The following is a 17,429-nucleotide window of genomic DNA, read 5'->3' as shown; positions in this document are numbered from 1 at the left end:
TCCTGAAGGCATACCCTTCAGTCTACTCAGGCACTCATTATTACTTATTTGATTGTCATTTAATACTTCATACGGAATGTCGTTAGACACTAAAGTATAACAGAATAGAAACAAAACAGTTGATGTGTTTTCTAAATAGACTACAAGCTGTTTAGTTTAAATTAGTCTAATTTAAAAGAAGTCTTAATATACAGACATAGAAGTCATATAAGCAAGAAATACGATAGCTCTTAACACTAGTTTCCATAAAACAAGCTTACTGGATCAACTTGCCTCTCTGGTTTTTTGACATTTTACTACAGAATTACATTAACTGATTCATATCAGAACAAAAACAACTTTCAGTGTATCATTTTATTATGTTCGTAATATGAACTAGGTTAACTGCTACTCAGGTACTACTAAAACTATAATTTGATAAATTACAGTGTAAGGATTATCAGATTTCATAAGAGACCTAATACAGGTGGTGTGATGAGCAGGTACACAGCCCACCACTAAACTGCAGGTTGTTCGGCAGACATTCCTCAGCTGAAACAACTGCAATAATCTCCACTTCGAAGCAAGTGTGTTTCAGAGGAAAAGTTCAAAAGGTGATTAATTCCCAGAGAGTGATAATCCTAAAACCGTCTATTTCGTTCTGAGACCTGCAGGAAATACCTTCTTGACAGATCAAGTCAATTGACCTTTCCTTTCAGAAACCTCTTGCACATTGAATTAAATTTCACAAGAGAAAGTGTCAGAGATGTGAAAACAACTATTTTTGCTGAACATTGCTGATAGAAATACAAACTCAGTTTTCAACTTTATAAAGGAGTATCTATGTCAATAACACTGACAAATAAAGTAATTGCCATAACAAATTATTTATATCTATTATCTTCAGGTAAGTAGAACATATACACAAACTCTCTCTAAAGGATACTGGCCCTAATCACAGAAATTTATTTAAAATCAAAATCATATAGACCATAAAACAACTATCTCTGAGAATGTTTTTGAGAGCTTATTTTACAAGAATAAAGAATGGCATTCTAAAAATGTTTTCTTTTGCAGGCAGATATAGGGAGAAACATCAATTTAACTGTAGGTCAGTTTATTAATGATAACAACCGACACATTCCTTACAGTTTATAGTTTCTTAAATAATAAAAACAGATAAACCATAGTTGTAGCCAATCCTTTGCAGCTTTTCACATTACTTAGTAAGGCTACATAAAAAAGGCATTCTCCTTTAGATTACATACATTAGCAAAACCTGTATACTTATTTGAAAAAGAGTATCACTGTCATAATGAGATTTGGTTTACTGAACAGAGAAAAACCGAAGAAAAGAAGTTCAATCAAAGCTACTATTCAGTGCAAGGATTGAAAATAAGGGAAAAGAATACACTGGTTATTGCTTTGCCTCCACCAGCCCTACTGTGAAATTTTCATATCCTTTTAAAGATGTATCCGGCACTCTGTAAAAGAAAAACACACAAATACACACAAGAAAAAAGTACTCACACTGTTTGGGTGTTGAATGGCAGCTTCGTGCTGCAGTCTAACCCGCTGTGGCATCATCACATCATCCTGGAATAAATAGCACACTGTTAGTGAACATAAAAAGGGTCACAGTACAGTACTCAGATACACATTAGAATATGCTGTTAAATTAACATCATTTTACTGGCTTGCAGTCAGAAATACAAATGGAACAAATATTAAGAGACTTTACACTCTTAGTGGATTAAACTCAATCCTGTTCAAATTGGAAGTGATCAAAACTATTACGTGACAACTGTGTTGTGATCTCAACATGTATCTTATGGGCACCCACACATTTTACATTTCTAAAGAAATCCACCACCTCGTTAACAACAAACTCAACACTGCAAAAGCAGTGCGGGTAGTATGTGTGGACAAGGAACTAACCTTGATTAAAGGCATGACATTTGAGACATTCTAGCATTATGAGGAAATGTTCTTTGTAGTCTGGCTATACCTTGCTTCATTGATAAGGAAAAGCCTTCAGCCTCTAGATCTACCGTTGTGCCATATTTCATGAGCACAAAAACTAGTATTTGTGAAATGATAAAATTCGGGGGGGTGGGGTGGGGGGGAGGATGACCAAAAAAACCACACCACACATAAAATGCATCAGCATTGACACTGGCTTCAAAACACACTACCTAGATTTAAATTGAATGTTAATACTTCTTTCACCTGTAGCATAAAGGTCTATTTTGTTTACATACAAAAAGACAGGTTGCCTTGTAAAGAGTAGTAACCTTGCTGTCCTTCCTTGAACAGATAGGAGACACTCCTTTCAAAATTATATACTTTCAAAATTGTATTATTTCCCGTTCAAGATTATATCCCTTCTAGACTATGGTTTTACAGTCTATTAAAATGCCCGACTGTAGCACACATTTTCTTCCCTAAATTTAGTCTCCTAAGGTTTCTACCTATATTCTTTTCCATTTTGGTGCCACATTTCTCCCCTTTTCAAGGGTCAGTTCAGTCTTTCTTATATGTTGGTTAAAACTAACACAACCTATTTCTCCTCAGAGTATTTCCAAATGGCCCTACCTTATCAGACAAACATAATTCAAAGGAGCCCTGAATTCCTGTTCTACATCCGTTCTTCTAACCGTTAAAAGAAATGGAGATTCCTACTAAAGCAAAAAAAAAAAAAAATTGAATTTCCAACAACTTTCACTTCAAAACTTTCAGTCAAATCAATGGCAACAAAAATATATTAGTGCTTAAATATCTAGAGCTTAGAGGGTTGAATGACCTTGATGTAAAGGTGACGCTATAGTTTTATCAAAAACAACGCAAGGATGAAAAAAATTGTAGAAGTAGATCCAACTATTTAATACAACTCAAGGTTAAAGATAAAACAAAGGAATAATAAAACTGACCCTTATCACATGCAAGTTTATAAAAGCTGGAAGGAATACATTGCCAAAAGCATTTTTCTATATCTTGTATTTAGGATATATTTAGTAATAAGCATAAGAGATGTTACTGATTTTCAAAGCCAATAGAGTGAAAAAAACCCTTCTGATTTCTCAACCTCAATACATCAGTTACTTCAAAACCACAATGATGTCGTTTACCATCAAATCCACTTTATCAATAAGGCACCAGAATTCAGGTACTGTATCAAGCAAATGTTCCAAAAAAACTTTTACCCTATTTCCCATAAGAAGAACCATAATCATATTTCTTTACGCCAAATACAGAGCTGATTTTTTTTAAATTAAGACCTGGTTTTCATATAAACAACAAGAGATATTTTAACTGAACTTTGTTTTCTCTTTTAAGAATTACTTAGGTTTCTTAGATGTCTAGTTAAATCCCTAAAAAATGAGAATGCAAAAGAAATCTATCAAAAAGCAAGGAATTTCAACGCTTAGAACAATGTTACTATTACCTCTTACAACATATGCTCTTGTGGTAAGAGATTCCACTGTTAATGATCCTGCACAACAGAAATCAGTTTAACAGAACTCATACATTCACAAAGATGAAAAATACTCTACTTGATTTTAAAAGGTTAAATCAGCGTAGAAAGTATTCAAACCAAATTCAGATATCCTATTCACCAAACAGGTCAATGTTATGTTTTTATAAGCAGACAACTTGACAGGAAAGGTCTAGTTCCCTCTAACAAAACACTGTCATTTTGATGCTATTGGCAAAACTAATAAGTCTACAGGTTTGGGTCTTAGGCCATCACCAAGATCATCAGTATTCTGTAAAATCCAGCTAAAGAGGGGGCACTATAACCAGAAAAACTTCAAAATGTTTTGAGGTTTTTTTAATACATTTTTGTTCTCTATTGCTGGAAAACTCTATGAACTCTTATCCTGAATGACCTTTTAAAAAACCACAGAGTGGAAAACAGAATATATTTACACAGAAATAATCTTAAGTAATGTGGTTGTATTCTAGACCGGTGTTTAAAAACCAAATTAAATTCTAATGAGTAAAACCAAAAAGATTGTACCACAAAAAAAGAGCACTTGAAAATTTTTTCAACTTCATAGGCCATTGACAGGAGTGAGACGCCCAACCAGGCACTGTACTAGTAAGTTTATGGAGTTTAAGCAACTATAGTATTAGACAACTAAGATGTTAAAATATTTTATCCAGTTGTACATTATGTAATCAACGAATTTTCTATCAAAAATGTTGTATTTAAGATATTGAATTCAGCAACTGTCTTGCCAGACTTTAGTTGCTACAGTCAACAGAGTTTGGTCATCTTTTTTGGTTTAAAACTGAGAACAAAACCTCAGTAATTAGACAAACATTTTCCAAATTATTTTTCACTCATGTCATATCAGACAAAAAAATAAGTACATATCTGAACATAGCTGCTGTATCAAAAAAGGAAGTATATTTAGTTTGTTTCTGTCTTCTGAGTAGAGAAGATAACAAGGCTATCAGTGAATTACATTGAATATATGATTTTAAAAAATGGAAGTTTAACAGAAGTTTCCACTGAAATTCAATTTCCCCTCTTAACATAAAAGTCTCTAAAGGCTGTCTCCTAGCAGATATAAGGCAGACAGGATGAAGAGAGATTTCCCCCACAGGAAGCACTGAAAAAAGAACAGACTTAAAATAAATGCTAGATAAATGCATGCCTTCACTAAGCATATACTTGCAATAGGGTAGCTAAATAAAAAAGAATCTGTAAGCTAATCTATTTTCATGTGACCCCACTCACCAAACTTTGCAGAAAACTTAAGAAAAATCTCAGGTAATAGCTGGCTTTACTGTCATCTAAATATGTACATACATACAATGCAAACAAGGCCAAACAAACAAGTAAACAGCAAGGAATAAAGCAACATAAATAGAAACCTACTTTCAGTACTCAAAATAACCCAGAATTTATAGGAATTTTGTTGATTACAAACATGCTTCCTGTTCTCCACTGTCCATTCTTACCAGGAAAACAATTTGCTGAAAGATGGGCAATGACAAGGACTTCACTTCACATGAAAAGCCAGCAGGGATTTCTAAACAGGCCCAGATGTGTTTCTGCCAGTGGGGTGCCATGATCTCCATCACCTTTCAGTCCGACAGGCATTCTGCCTGCTTGTGTTCCTACCAAATATATCCCTTCTGCAGAAAGCTGGCTTGCTCCTGTCAAGTTCCACACCACTTACAGATGCTGCCAAATCAGAAAAGCTAGTTATACAACTATCAGCTGGGTTGTTTTCCTTCCAACCAGAGGCACCATTCTTTATAAAAACACACACAATTTATACTGAGCTAATTGTTTTGTTTTACTTTACTCATATGTTTAGTTGAAGAAAAGGAAAACCAAATCAATAGACTGAGCTTAAGAATATTACTCAAAGCTGCTGTTGTTTCAGTATGTGTTTCTTAAATCAATTTGGGTAAATTCAAATGACAAGCATTCACTGGCCTCTTCAACCAGGCTGTCTGGACCACACTGAACTCCACAGTGATAACTTGATGATTTTTCCCTTGAAAGTGGGGTTTTCTGCACTTCAGAAAGTAAAACAAACCAGACAACTCAATGTACAATACACATCTACTTTTTAAAATCAAGGATAAGTTCACATAAAAGAACACACTAATTATAGCTCAGTATTGAAGTGCTTTCTTAAGCTCACATTACAGACTCAGCATCACATGCTTTTGTAAATTCCTTCGTATTTGGCTGCTCAAAACAAACCAAAAAAAAAGAGCGAGTTGACACACTCCATCCTCACAATAATAGCACCTTCTTTCCATTGCAGCTATTACACATAAAATACAACCTGTTGCAACACCAGGAGGAATGTTTGACTCGCTGAGAAACAGTATGGCATCTCCAAAGTCTTTGAATCCATCAAATGGTCATTCATTTATCCTGCACCTGCTCAGACTATAGTGAGAATCTTTCTTTGCTATTGTTCAGTTCAACTCCTTGAACCGGGGAAGTAAAAGGCCTGAGACCCCCAAAAACCAGCCCATCAACAGCACTACCAAAGCAAATACACTGATCCTAGGCAAATTTCCAGAAGGCAGGTTTTTAAACCTTTAAACCCCACACTATCAAACACATTAGAATCATGCACTCTAATGGCCACACACTAGTCACCTGAGCAGAACGCACCCTAATGATCTGTCAGTACTTGCAAGATCATAGGAAAAAATACTACCTTTCTGTTTCTACTTCTGAATTAAATGGAGAAAGAAGGTGACAACAAAGAAAACACTTCAAAGTTTAAGAAGCTGACTTTATTGAGCACCTTTCTATTCCTGAGCATGGAAACAAAAAGGTCTACATGGGAGGATATACTTGGTGTTCTTATGCGCCTGAACGGCTAGCACCTTCCATCAATATAAAATTAATTACAGTATTTTTATGGAATCTTTTAATTGAGCATCACTATTAATTGATGAATAAATTTTTGCTGTCGAGGCAGCTCCCACCTTGGTACATTTGTTCAGCAAATGCAGACACGCACCTTTCCATATCTAGCTTTTCTGTAGTCACTGGAGATTGCCTTGGATCTTTCTCAGAGTTAGATCACTGAAAAAAGTACATGAGTGTTTGCAGGCAAGGGAAGCAAGTAACTCACACGGTGTTCAATAGTAAAGTCAGTGAACTCAAGAGTAAAATCCTCACTGTCAATTCCAAACACCCACTTTAACTAATAAACAGATGAAGGTACATGTACGGAGAGGTTATGGCAACCAAATTCTGAAGGTTTGCTTCTTCGTTTATGAAACAGAAAATTAACATTTCACATTCCAGATAGAGGCATTTAATCTTTTTTAATACATGCAGTTCTTTACAGAACAATAAGAGGAATGATGCCTTCAAGCACTCATCGTTTGATTTTTTGGTGCTCATTAGTGATCAGAAACATGCACAGCTCTTCTGCACGGAAGAGGCTTCTGGTAACGGAGTTCATCACTACATCCCCATACCTGCTGTTTGAGTAACAGCTTATTTCAGGTTTTAAATCAGAGGATCAGATTTGCAAGGAATAGTATTGTTAAAACAACAACAAAAACCAAATACATTAAGTCTGATCACTGCTTCATTTCCTAAGCTATACAGATGTTAATTTGAAAGAAAGGAAGAATATTTCAAAAGTTTGTTAGTGCCTGTAGAGTAGTGTATAATGGCAACTAACAAGAAATCCATCTTTCCAAAACCAGCAAGTTATGGAGACTGTAAAAACAAGCAGCTATGTTTATAACTGAAAGCTAGCTTGAAGGCTGGAGTCCCTGAAACATCTACCAAGTCTGGCTAGCTAAGGTCCAACCACCTTCTTCCAAGACGTTTATGAATACCCCCTCAATGAAGTGTTTTTGAACTTGAAACTCAAGAAAAGCGTGCAATTTCACAGCAATTAAGAATTAACATTCCCAACTTAAATCGTACAAGCAAATCTCACAAACGGAAAGGCACAGGTCAGCAGCTGCCAATTCAAACATGGGAATGCCAATTCCGGTGGTCCACCCGCATTTTTGGTGAATAAAACTTAACTGTTTCCCTACGCCATTTTCAGCTATTAGCAAGCAGTGACACTGTGGCAACATGGTTTAGTCACATCTTTGAACTGGCTAAGAATCTCAGAAATAGTGATACATTGCCAACAGAGCCTTTCAAAAGACTAGAAGTGTGTCAAAGACTCAAGTGAACATGACTGGGTTTGAAATACTGCAGGTCAAAAAAGGACGCATTTTTATATTTCTTCTTTAACAGTCAGGAAGCCTCCAACAACACATTGATTAAACCTGAAATAATAGGAAGCTACAGAGATTATGAGGATGAAATGAAAGCATGTTCCTTTTTGAAGAAGCACAGTTTTATACAAGTATAGGCTTGTTTAAGTGAATGTAAATGAAAATAGCATTTCAAAGCAGAAAAAGGAATTTTTAGTGTAAGAGTCCTGCTGTACTGCAAGTGGATAAATGATTTTAAGAAAGATGGTAACCACCCCAGAGAACTGACAAACTAAGGTTACAATAAAATGCAACTGGTAGATAAAGTCATAACTGCAGACAATTTGAAAAAGAGTAAAGGTAACAGTGAAATGTATTTGCATAATTAGTTAATTCTATTGTCATTATGACCAAGATTTTCTGAGACTATAAATGTTAAATATGAACAATTTGTTAAGTAACTTCAATTTTTCTACTTGTTTTCCTGGTGGGAAAAATGCCTCAGTAGCTTAGAGGTGAAATCTGTAACAACAGCCACAGCAAAAAAACTCCATAATAGCTATTAGTCAAACAGCTGCCACTTCATACTAGAATAGGCTGATCAAATTCTGACAGTTCTGAGCTCTGTAACCTTTTTTTCCACATTTCTTCCCAATTTGTTGTCCTCACAAATCTGTGTTGAGAGACATAACACAAGCAGCTTGACTCCAGCTGGAATGGCAAGCAAAACAGTCTCTCTGGAGCCAGTACTTCCAAAGATGCTCCCAAATATGCTCGTACATTCATTTCACTTCTTTGAGTGAAATGAATGTACAAGGAGCCACAAGGTATTTGTCCACCTATATGAAATGCATACAAACTACTGACCCAGCCCCATTTCTCTCCACATCCACCTATAGCAAACCTGAAATTATGGCTGCACTTCTGAAGGTCAATTCCCTGGCATTACTGCAGCACATTCCAAAAGGCTGATATCAGCATTCCTTCCTAGAGAGCTTGATACTGGATTGGTGACTGAAATGAAGAAGGTAGGTGGCGTGCAGAAGCGGAGTTGTTAAACAGCTGGCAACATCTGTGTTTCAGCTATTATCACACACATACTAACTACGGCCAAAATATTGAGCAATTTTTAGATTGTAGCCATTTCCACATTCATTTTATTTCCTCCGATCTGTCTTCAGCAAAAAATGGTAGTCACAAGGAGAGACAGTAGAAAATATATTTAAGTAATGCCAATCATTTAGTATTTCTTTTGTATCAAGATTAGGCTTCTGATAGTTCAGAATACCTTCTATTTTGAAGCATCTAGCTCAATAGCAGTAATAGAAATGTGTAGAACAGAAAATCTTGGTAGCTTCTTCCAAGCTTGTCCGTACTGTAAGTCATAAAATTCTCAATCAAATCACTTCATGTAGGTCTTAATTATATTAAATATAAACTTATGCTAATGATAATCTTGCAGAAATCCAAAATCATCACTTGTTACATTACTTAATAGCTGTAATTTGTTCCCCTGATGTTTTCTTATCCTTCACAGCTAGACAACAAATAGAAACAACACAGCAGCATGAAGATGCATACTGTATAAACACCATAAGGTAAATAACAAAGTAAGAATTTTGAAGAGATCTCTATAAAAATATTAATTAATTTCATTTAAAGAATTTAATTTACTAGTTTACTGCTAGTGATTTACAAACAACTAGATCTGTCTGGATTGAAAAGAAAGAATAATCCAAAATTTACCTCAGTAAATTATTTTATACAATTTTGAGACAGAAGATATGAAGCTCCATGGGACAAGAGAAGAGTAGGTTAACTTCTCATTCATTTCTCACCTGGACTCAGCTAACTTCAGCCAATATAAGTACGTATGTAACTCATCCTATGAGCTCCCTAGAATGCCCCCTACAATACCTGAACTTTGCAAATCATAAAAAAGGTCTAATTTTTTTTCATTTTAGATATGTAAACAGCCTCTCTGACTCACAATATAGGAAAGTTAAATCCATGGAATCATTCATATAAATTAAACTAGCACCTGGGTTTGTGTTTACCTGAAGTAAAGCAAGAAGAACTGGATCCCAAGTTCATTCATCTCAACAAAACTGGCATCATTCCAGTCACTTCATGGCATAATTTATGATGCCCATACACTCTTTTAAAATCTGGTGAGTCAGGTGATCAAAAACAGAGCAGCAAATTTTGTGGTCATACTTCCTCAAAATAAGCTGTTTATGAAACAGACACTGATGCTCAGTGCTGGATTTGAAATACTTATTTTTTTGATGTATGAGAAACTGACCTTTCCCGACACCATTAATTTGTATATGTGATTGTGAGTTCTGTGTATTCAACGGATGTTCAAAATTGTTTCTGAAATACCCATATATACCCATATGTATCAGATACTGCATTTCAAAGCTTCACCCTCCATAAACTTACATACAAAGATTTACATGAAATACACTCTGTAAAACAAACAAACAAACAAATCCCAAACCCAACAAACTGTTAAAGGGAAACTAGGATAAGTTCAAATAAACGCGTTTAAAAAGGCACACTGTGTTGCTAAGTACAGTACTAACTTAATGAAAGCAAGAATAAAGGCCAGGAAAGCCACCTGCAAAACTTAATTTCTTAAATGGTATGACAAGAAATTTCTGCTGCATTGCCTTGGGTCAGAAGAAATATACCAGCACTTAACCATGTCTTGCAACACCGATTAATTCACAAAATGTTAACACACGAACAAAAAAATCCTTCTATCTAGTTGATACAACAAATGGAGTTTGCAAACTGAAAGATTACCCAAATTAAAACCTGTGTGGTTATAAGGCTGTAGAGTTTACATCCCTGCTCTCATGACACTTTCTAATAAGCACAGACAATCATAACATTAAGTTGAATCCTACCTGAAAACCTACACTTTCAGCAGCCAGTTCCTCCTAGTACTACACTAAACCATAGTTCAGTTCCAATTCAGAGGAAAGAATCAATCTTCGGGTGAAATTACATGAGATCAGTGAGCCTTAAAGGTCTTGCTCTTCTTGCCTGATCCTAGCCACATGGCACCATTCCTCAGATCAGCTATGCATATTTGTGAAACCCTTCACTGCATATTAAGCTGCGTAAAGTCAGATAGTTATCTGTGGGTTAGCGAGCTGAATGGGTTCACAGAAAGCATCCAACAAAGGACAGAAAAAAATTCAAGATGGAAGGTGAGACCTCTCCTATTTTCCATCAAAAAAACCAGTAGATTAGCTCTTAGTTTCTCATCAATATAATTTTCTGAAGAATGTGGGAAAGAAAAAATCCTGAAAACACCTAAATACCAACCTGGCCCAACCCTGCTCACAATAGCTTGTGAAATCCGATAGGATCAAAGAATGGTGTAAGGCTGTAGGCTTTCTACAGGTTGGAAGACAACTTTATGGCTATAAATAGTAACCAGCACGTTTAACGCCCACCCACCTTTAAACAGCTTGTCTTTAAGGCAAACCAACAACTACATTAAAAACAAAAGAATTTTATTGACAAAACTAAGTTAGACAAAATGCATTAACTTACTGAATCCAGAAAGCAGAGGTAGGTTCCTGAGCTCTGAATTACTGCTTGATTTTTAGCAAATCCAACTGTTGAGAAAACAAAGATAAAATTATGCGGTAGTTTTTACCTTTTCATTTTTTCAAGTCTTACTACAGTCAGGAACGGATGAAAGGAAACACAAAAATCAGTATCAGATAAAGCACACAATTTTTCCATGTTTAAAACCAGGTAATTTGTAAATATTTAAATACTATACCTATTTCAGTCTTCCCCTCTGAGTGGTTATCAGTTATATGTGTTAGAATTCTACCACCAAGTAGAATTAGACTACTTTTGCTAGCCCTCCACAAAGACATAATATGTAATATGTATCTTGAAGAGTCCAGCTACCTAGGTCTCACATACAGTACCTCAGATCATAGAATCACAGAATGGTTTGGGTTGGAAGGGACCTTTAAAGGTCATCTAGTCTAACCCCCCTGCAATGAGCAGATGCTGAAAACCCTTGGCTGTGTACACATATTCATCTCTTAAGTCATAACAAATAGGAACAAATCATAAAAAGGCAAAGAAAGAACAAGAGATAGCTAGGCAACTTGTTCTTCCCATCAGGTCCGCAGAAGGACTCAAAAAAAAGTTCTGTTCCATTATGCTTGTTAAGTATGCAAATACAAAAACTTCATGCATCGTTTATGTAATGGCACATGAAATGCAGACGGGAGCCAAAGCAGAAGAATATACGTACAAGGAGCACAAACCTGGCTTATTTATACCATAACATGTTCTACCATCTATGAAAGACCACACCGAAATACAAATTCAGTCAAATGACAATGTTGGCATCTAAGGTCTTTTAGTTTCTGACCCCCTCACACTTGTAGACTCTTTTACCAAGCCATTTCAGGAAGCTGAACCAGAAGAAAACTTTTTTGTCAGCTTCATTTCTGAAGCAGATGACAGCACTGGAGAGCCAAACAAACGGCAGAGCCAGAAAAAAAGGGGGGGGAGCAGGAATACACAGCCAAGGGTAAGGATGGGACTGCAGCAAGCAGCAATAAGATGAATTCTGCTTACCACTGAAATACATCTGCAAGGTAGGAGTGTTTACCTGCGATAATTTTTGTATGTAGACAAGGTCTACCTAAGAACATTCTGGTCTTTGAATTCTTCTCCTGGGCAGCATTATAAGAAAAGACCACACTATATCCAGTGTTATTCTGAAAAATGCTATATGAATTCCACTTGGTCATATATGCAACATTTAAGCTTCTTTAAAGTATTTATAGAACCAAGTCAGGGAATCCAGCAAAAGATTGCCCTGACGTGCAAACCAAATGATGTGAAGATATGCAATACTGTCAGGCTTTTATTCTTTAATGGGAAAACTGGAAATGTGAAGCCAGAAAATCTCACCTTTAAGTGGAGTAGGATAATTTTAAATAATATTATCCCTAGAGCTCCTGATTTTGCATTTGAAAAAAGCAGACTTCTGTAATTCTCTACACTTTTTATGTGATACAGGTTTAAGTTTGCTCAGGAAACAAATTTAACTGGGCTCAAAGGTTCACTTAGTTTTAACACACATGCTCCTTGGCTATTTTGCTGAATTGTCCAAGTACAGAAAAAGACTTATGACTGCATTTCTTACTGCCTCAAAGGAACATTATGTCAACTACCAACAGAACACTACTAATAAAGGCTCTTCCTTATAATTGTGTTATTCTTTTCTTATGTATTTTGAGTATTTTAATCCTCACCTTAACTTCTCTTCATCATGGATTTCTTGGCCTTAATATCTTGCAGTATATTTACATATTATTTTTTTATACACATATGAATATCTAATCTCACATATACAGTTACTCTCATTCTCCTTCCTATTGGCAGTAAAAAAGCAGCTGGCAAAGTCAGTAGCTACCATAACAGCAGAGCTGAATCCTGGCATGAGCAGTTTTAGTGGGAAACAACTGATGCAAGTTAGCAGGTCTGGACATGCCAAACAAGCAAAACCCTAATACTGCGGAGGTCCCTACTAAAGCAAGAGGTAAAAGAACAGGATAGAACTAAATTTGCCCAACATCAATCAAATCAATACTCTCATACATCATCACCAGCTGTAAAGCAGCCTGTACTTGCATTTCAATGGTGTCATTAGTATACCCCAATATTTCAACAATCTTCAGTAGAAAATAATGAAGTACTAGGAATCAATAATGTAGAAAAAGTGAAGGAGGCTCAAAGGCAACTACAAGATGACAATTATGTTACTCTATGAACTTTCTGGAATATTTCAGGTCTCGTTTTCAAGTAAAACACTTTAAATAAAATAATGAAATAGTTAATATTTGTTATGAGAAAAAGTTGGAAAATATTTCTTTCTAAGATTAAGGCAGAAACCATCCTGAAGCTTTCCATATACCAGCTATTTTTTTAGAGGGGAGAGAAGAAAATACACATATTTTAAAAATTATTAATAAGAGAGAGATAACTCCCCATAGAAGAAACTAGATATTAAAAATTGTTGCACCACAATGAATCCTATGTTTGGCACGAGCAAAAAATTTTCTTTAATATTACTCTACTGAACAAAATCAAATGTTTGTGCCAGGTCTCTGAGTTTTGTAAGGCCTGCTTACTTTGTGAAAAGAGCCTGTTACCATGGTTACAGCCGTAAAAACTTAAGCCTCAGTGAGATATTAACATTCCTCACTCTTGGAAAGAAAAAGGTTTCCTTTTTTTAGGCAACTGACCCTTTCTTTTTTTCTAGGTCCCCCCCCTTTCTTTTACATGTTAGAAAAGAATCAGAAATAAATCCTAATCTTGTGTAAATAGTTGAAGATGTGAAGCCTGGCTAGTACATTGTTTCTGTACTAAAGCATCTTCTTTTAAAAGAAAGACTCCTTACAGTTGTAACTAGTCCTTAACATAATAAAAGTAAATCACTGAAAGCAAACAACTACTATGGTTTTCAAGTAACCTGCTCCTAAAATGTAACAACCATGAAGAAAAGTTGTCCTCATTTTAATGGTGACCTGAGAGTGACTTCCACGTGAATAAGCTTGGTTTTGGGTTTTTTTTTGTTTTTTGGTTTTTTTTTTAAGAGCTATGCATTTCATACTATTATTTAAAACAATGCTCACAGCTGCATCCTCCACCCCCAATTTATTAAAGATTTGTTCAGGTTTCAGCTATCCCAACACTGACAAATGCATGTTAAAAAAAAAAAAATAACCTGACATATCTCTAATGGCACAATATACTCCTTGTAGTTCAGAACTCAAACTTAGTTTTAGTTTCAGTTTCCTAAAGTGCAAAGGTGAACTGACTTCAGAATTCTAACATAAATTATTGTCAAAACATTGCACCTGTGTGTTCCCACAAACTAAAAACTAGTTTACACACAATCAATATAACACTCTATTAGGAACAAGACTTTATACATAGAAAATGTTTTATAAAGATAGTATTAACAAAACATTACTAACCAACTTTCCCAAGTACCATAATTAACAACCTCTGGTATTATCCTTTGACTTTTTTCCTGAGAAATGGCAACCTACTTAGCTTCTAGATCACCAGCTACTAAAAGAAGTAAGATTTGAAAGTAGACTGATCACCCAATAGTTGAGGGGCGGGGGAAAGGAGATAGATAAATTTCCCGGAATACAAGCAATTCTTGACAATGCTCAACTCCAGCTTTATCAGTTGCCCAAAAAAGAGGAATTCCCTCTACAGACCTTGTCTGTCTTTTGTCATCACCAGCTCAATAATGCTAATATTACAAGTTGCACTGTCAAAACAACAACAGTTCCTGCTAGAGATATTAAAATACTAAAAATATTTATAGTAACAGTTATGCTGTGTTACTTCAGTATTGCTAGGTCTGACAACTGTGTAAAGAACAGCTTTAAAGAAGTCTATAGTCAAAAGAAGTGACAGTAAATAAAGCCAGGGGCCTATACCAAGTTGCAGATGAATTCAGTGCACAAACTCCTATTTATTTGCATGTTTCAGCAAGGGGGTGAAAATTAAGCCTTCTGAAACAGAACTGGGCTTTTTCATAAGAAGACCATTTTGAGGAGACTGTGATAAGCCTAGCTTTCTTTCCAGTTACAAACGGGACATTTTGTTAAAAAAACAGAAACTGAGCAGATTTTGTGTTACAGTGTTTCCAAAGTGTGACTTTTGAGTGAGATAATTTGAAAGACACAAATTTGGAACCAGTTTTATATCAATTCCTACCCATCTACTCATCGTCACAAAATCCAGAATGATAGAAACATTAGTTATACAGCTCCCATACAAAACGTGAGCACACTGTTCTGCTCGCTTTGTCCTGTTGCTGTTCTCTTTCAGAACACAGACATGATCTTCCAACTTCAATACCATTCAACACCTGCTTCTTCAAAGAGCAATATACTTTTATTTCTATTTTACATTTCAGCAAGCTTGTCTGTTAAAAGGACTCTAAAAATAAAACAACCAAAACAAGCAAAAGAAAAACTGATAGATTTGCTTGTTATCTCCTCCAGTGGGTAAATGTAATCCGTATTAGCATGTAAATCAATAGAGAATCACACCATACACCTATCTGGTAGTTCACTAAACATATTGTTTTAGCCCCTTGTGTAAATACTTAGGAGTTTAGTGGGAGTTTTTAGCTCACATCAAAACTCTTCTGAAACCTGTGTTTTGATCTGATCATCAAAGGGATATCAAAAATGTATGTTGTTCTATTTAGGGTCTATTCTACAACACTGATACGCATTTACTTTTTAAATAATTACGTAAGAAATTTTTGATTTCTTTTTTCTTAAAACCCATCTCCTGAAAATAAATCAGCTATTAGAAAGCCACAGTAAAATTGTAAGCATTAATAATGTTGTATATATCATAATTAAACAAAATTCTTTTGCAGAGTAGAGCACAAGTGTTAAGCCAAGTTCTTCTTCCCTGGACATATAAACAAATTCTACAGAGCCAAAACCATCAGGGCCAAATTCTAAATTGGAATGAGTTTTTGAACGGAGAGCTCTGGAAGACAATGTGTGTTTTTTTCCATTGCAATGCAAGTGGCTACAAAGACACTTTTCAAACTGCAAAACAGAAGATGCCTGCCACAACAACCTAACTCTCAAAAAAATCACTATTAAGCTACATACCGCCTCGAGGTTGAGATGAATCATTTCTACCAATGATTACTGGGACACCAGCATCTTCCAACTTGATCTTCCATTTTTCAATTATTTCAGCTGAACCGTCCTAGAAAAATGATGACATAGATGCAGCTATTTTAAATTGTATGGTGAACCACAGTCCAAAACAAAAATTCCTATCAGAGACAGTATTTACTTGGACAGTATTTTAAATAAGGTCTGAAACATACCTTACTGGCATCATTGAAAACTGATAGCTCCATAGTTCCTTTAAAATCTTGCTCCCAAACTGACTTCAAGCATTCATCTAACCAGCATTCGCTGTTGTGAACAGGCACAATGACAGACTACAAAAAAACAAACAAAAATCCAAATGTACGCCAGTAAGCACTATTTCTGTGTACTTACAGTATAAGAATATTCATTAAAAAGGGGAAGTGCCAGATCCTTCTGAAACTAACTTTCGCAAAAAATGCATCTTAAAAATATAAAAGTAGGCAAAATTCCTTTATTTTAATTATATATATACAATTTGCTTTCTTCTCTATCAATCTTTTTTTCCCCTTTTTTGAGTTCTACAACATGGCTTTTGGTAGCTCTCCAAGGAAATGAAAGAGACTACTGAACCAAAAATGCTAACAAAACATCTGTACCACCACACTAACCTGTTTCTAGTATTCCTGCATTTCTTATGACACTCTTTACTTCAGTCTTCCATTAATATATCTTACTCATCAATTTTACTTTAAGCTTACTACCTAATTGGAGATGCTCATATATGCAGCCTGTACCCTTGGGCTCTAGTCAAGTTTTTAAAAAGGATTCTATCTAAAACTGCTATTAAGCACATTAGAAGATGACATACGACATAGTTCCACAGTCTACCATTTCAATTGCAGGCTTTCCTATTGCAGCCTTGTCCTGGTTTCGGCTGGGATAGAGTTAATTTCCCTCCTAGTAGCTGGTACAGTGCTGTGTTTTGGATTTAGTATGAGAATAATGTTGATAACACACCGATGTTTTGGTTGT

General features: G+C 35.5%; 1 protein-coding gene across 1 annotated transcript in view; it reads right to left on the bottom strand.

Moving 5' to 3' along the window:
• B3GNTL1 (UDP-GlcNAc:betaGal beta-1,3-N-acetylglucosaminyltransferase-like 1) overlaps positions 1 to 16,727 on the bottom strand; it is a 126,020-nt gene extending 109,293 nt beyond the window's left edge. Inside the window, exons 1-4 of the mRNA XM_009326138.1 lie at positions 16,631 to 16,727; positions 16,407 to 16,506; positions 11,266 to 11,330; positions 1,510 to 1,575 (exon numbers count right to left, since the gene is read on the bottom strand). Coding sequence (XP_009324413.1) covers positions 1,510 to 1,575; positions 11,266 to 11,330; positions 16,407 to 16,506; positions 16,631 to 16,663 — 264 coding nt within the window. The 5' untranslated portion in view covers positions 16,664 to 16,727. The remainder of the gene's footprint in view (positions 1 to 1,509; positions 1,576 to 11,265; positions 11,331 to 16,406; positions 16,507 to 16,630) is intronic.
• Positions 16,728 to 17,429: the final 702 nt, after the last annotated feature.

Source organism: Pygoscelis adeliae, unplaced genomic scaffold (assembly GCF_000699105.1).
Source record: "Pygoscelis adeliae isolate BGI_AS28 unplaced genomic scaffold, ASM69910v1 Scaffold61, whole genome shotgun sequence".
NCBI classification, from domain to species: domain Eukaryota; kingdom Metazoa; phylum Chordata; class Aves; order Sphenisciformes; family Spheniscidae; genus Pygoscelis; species Pygoscelis adeliae.
The sequence above is the reverse complement of the archived record's forward strand: the minus strand, read 5'-3'. Positions and strand labels throughout refer to the sequence as shown.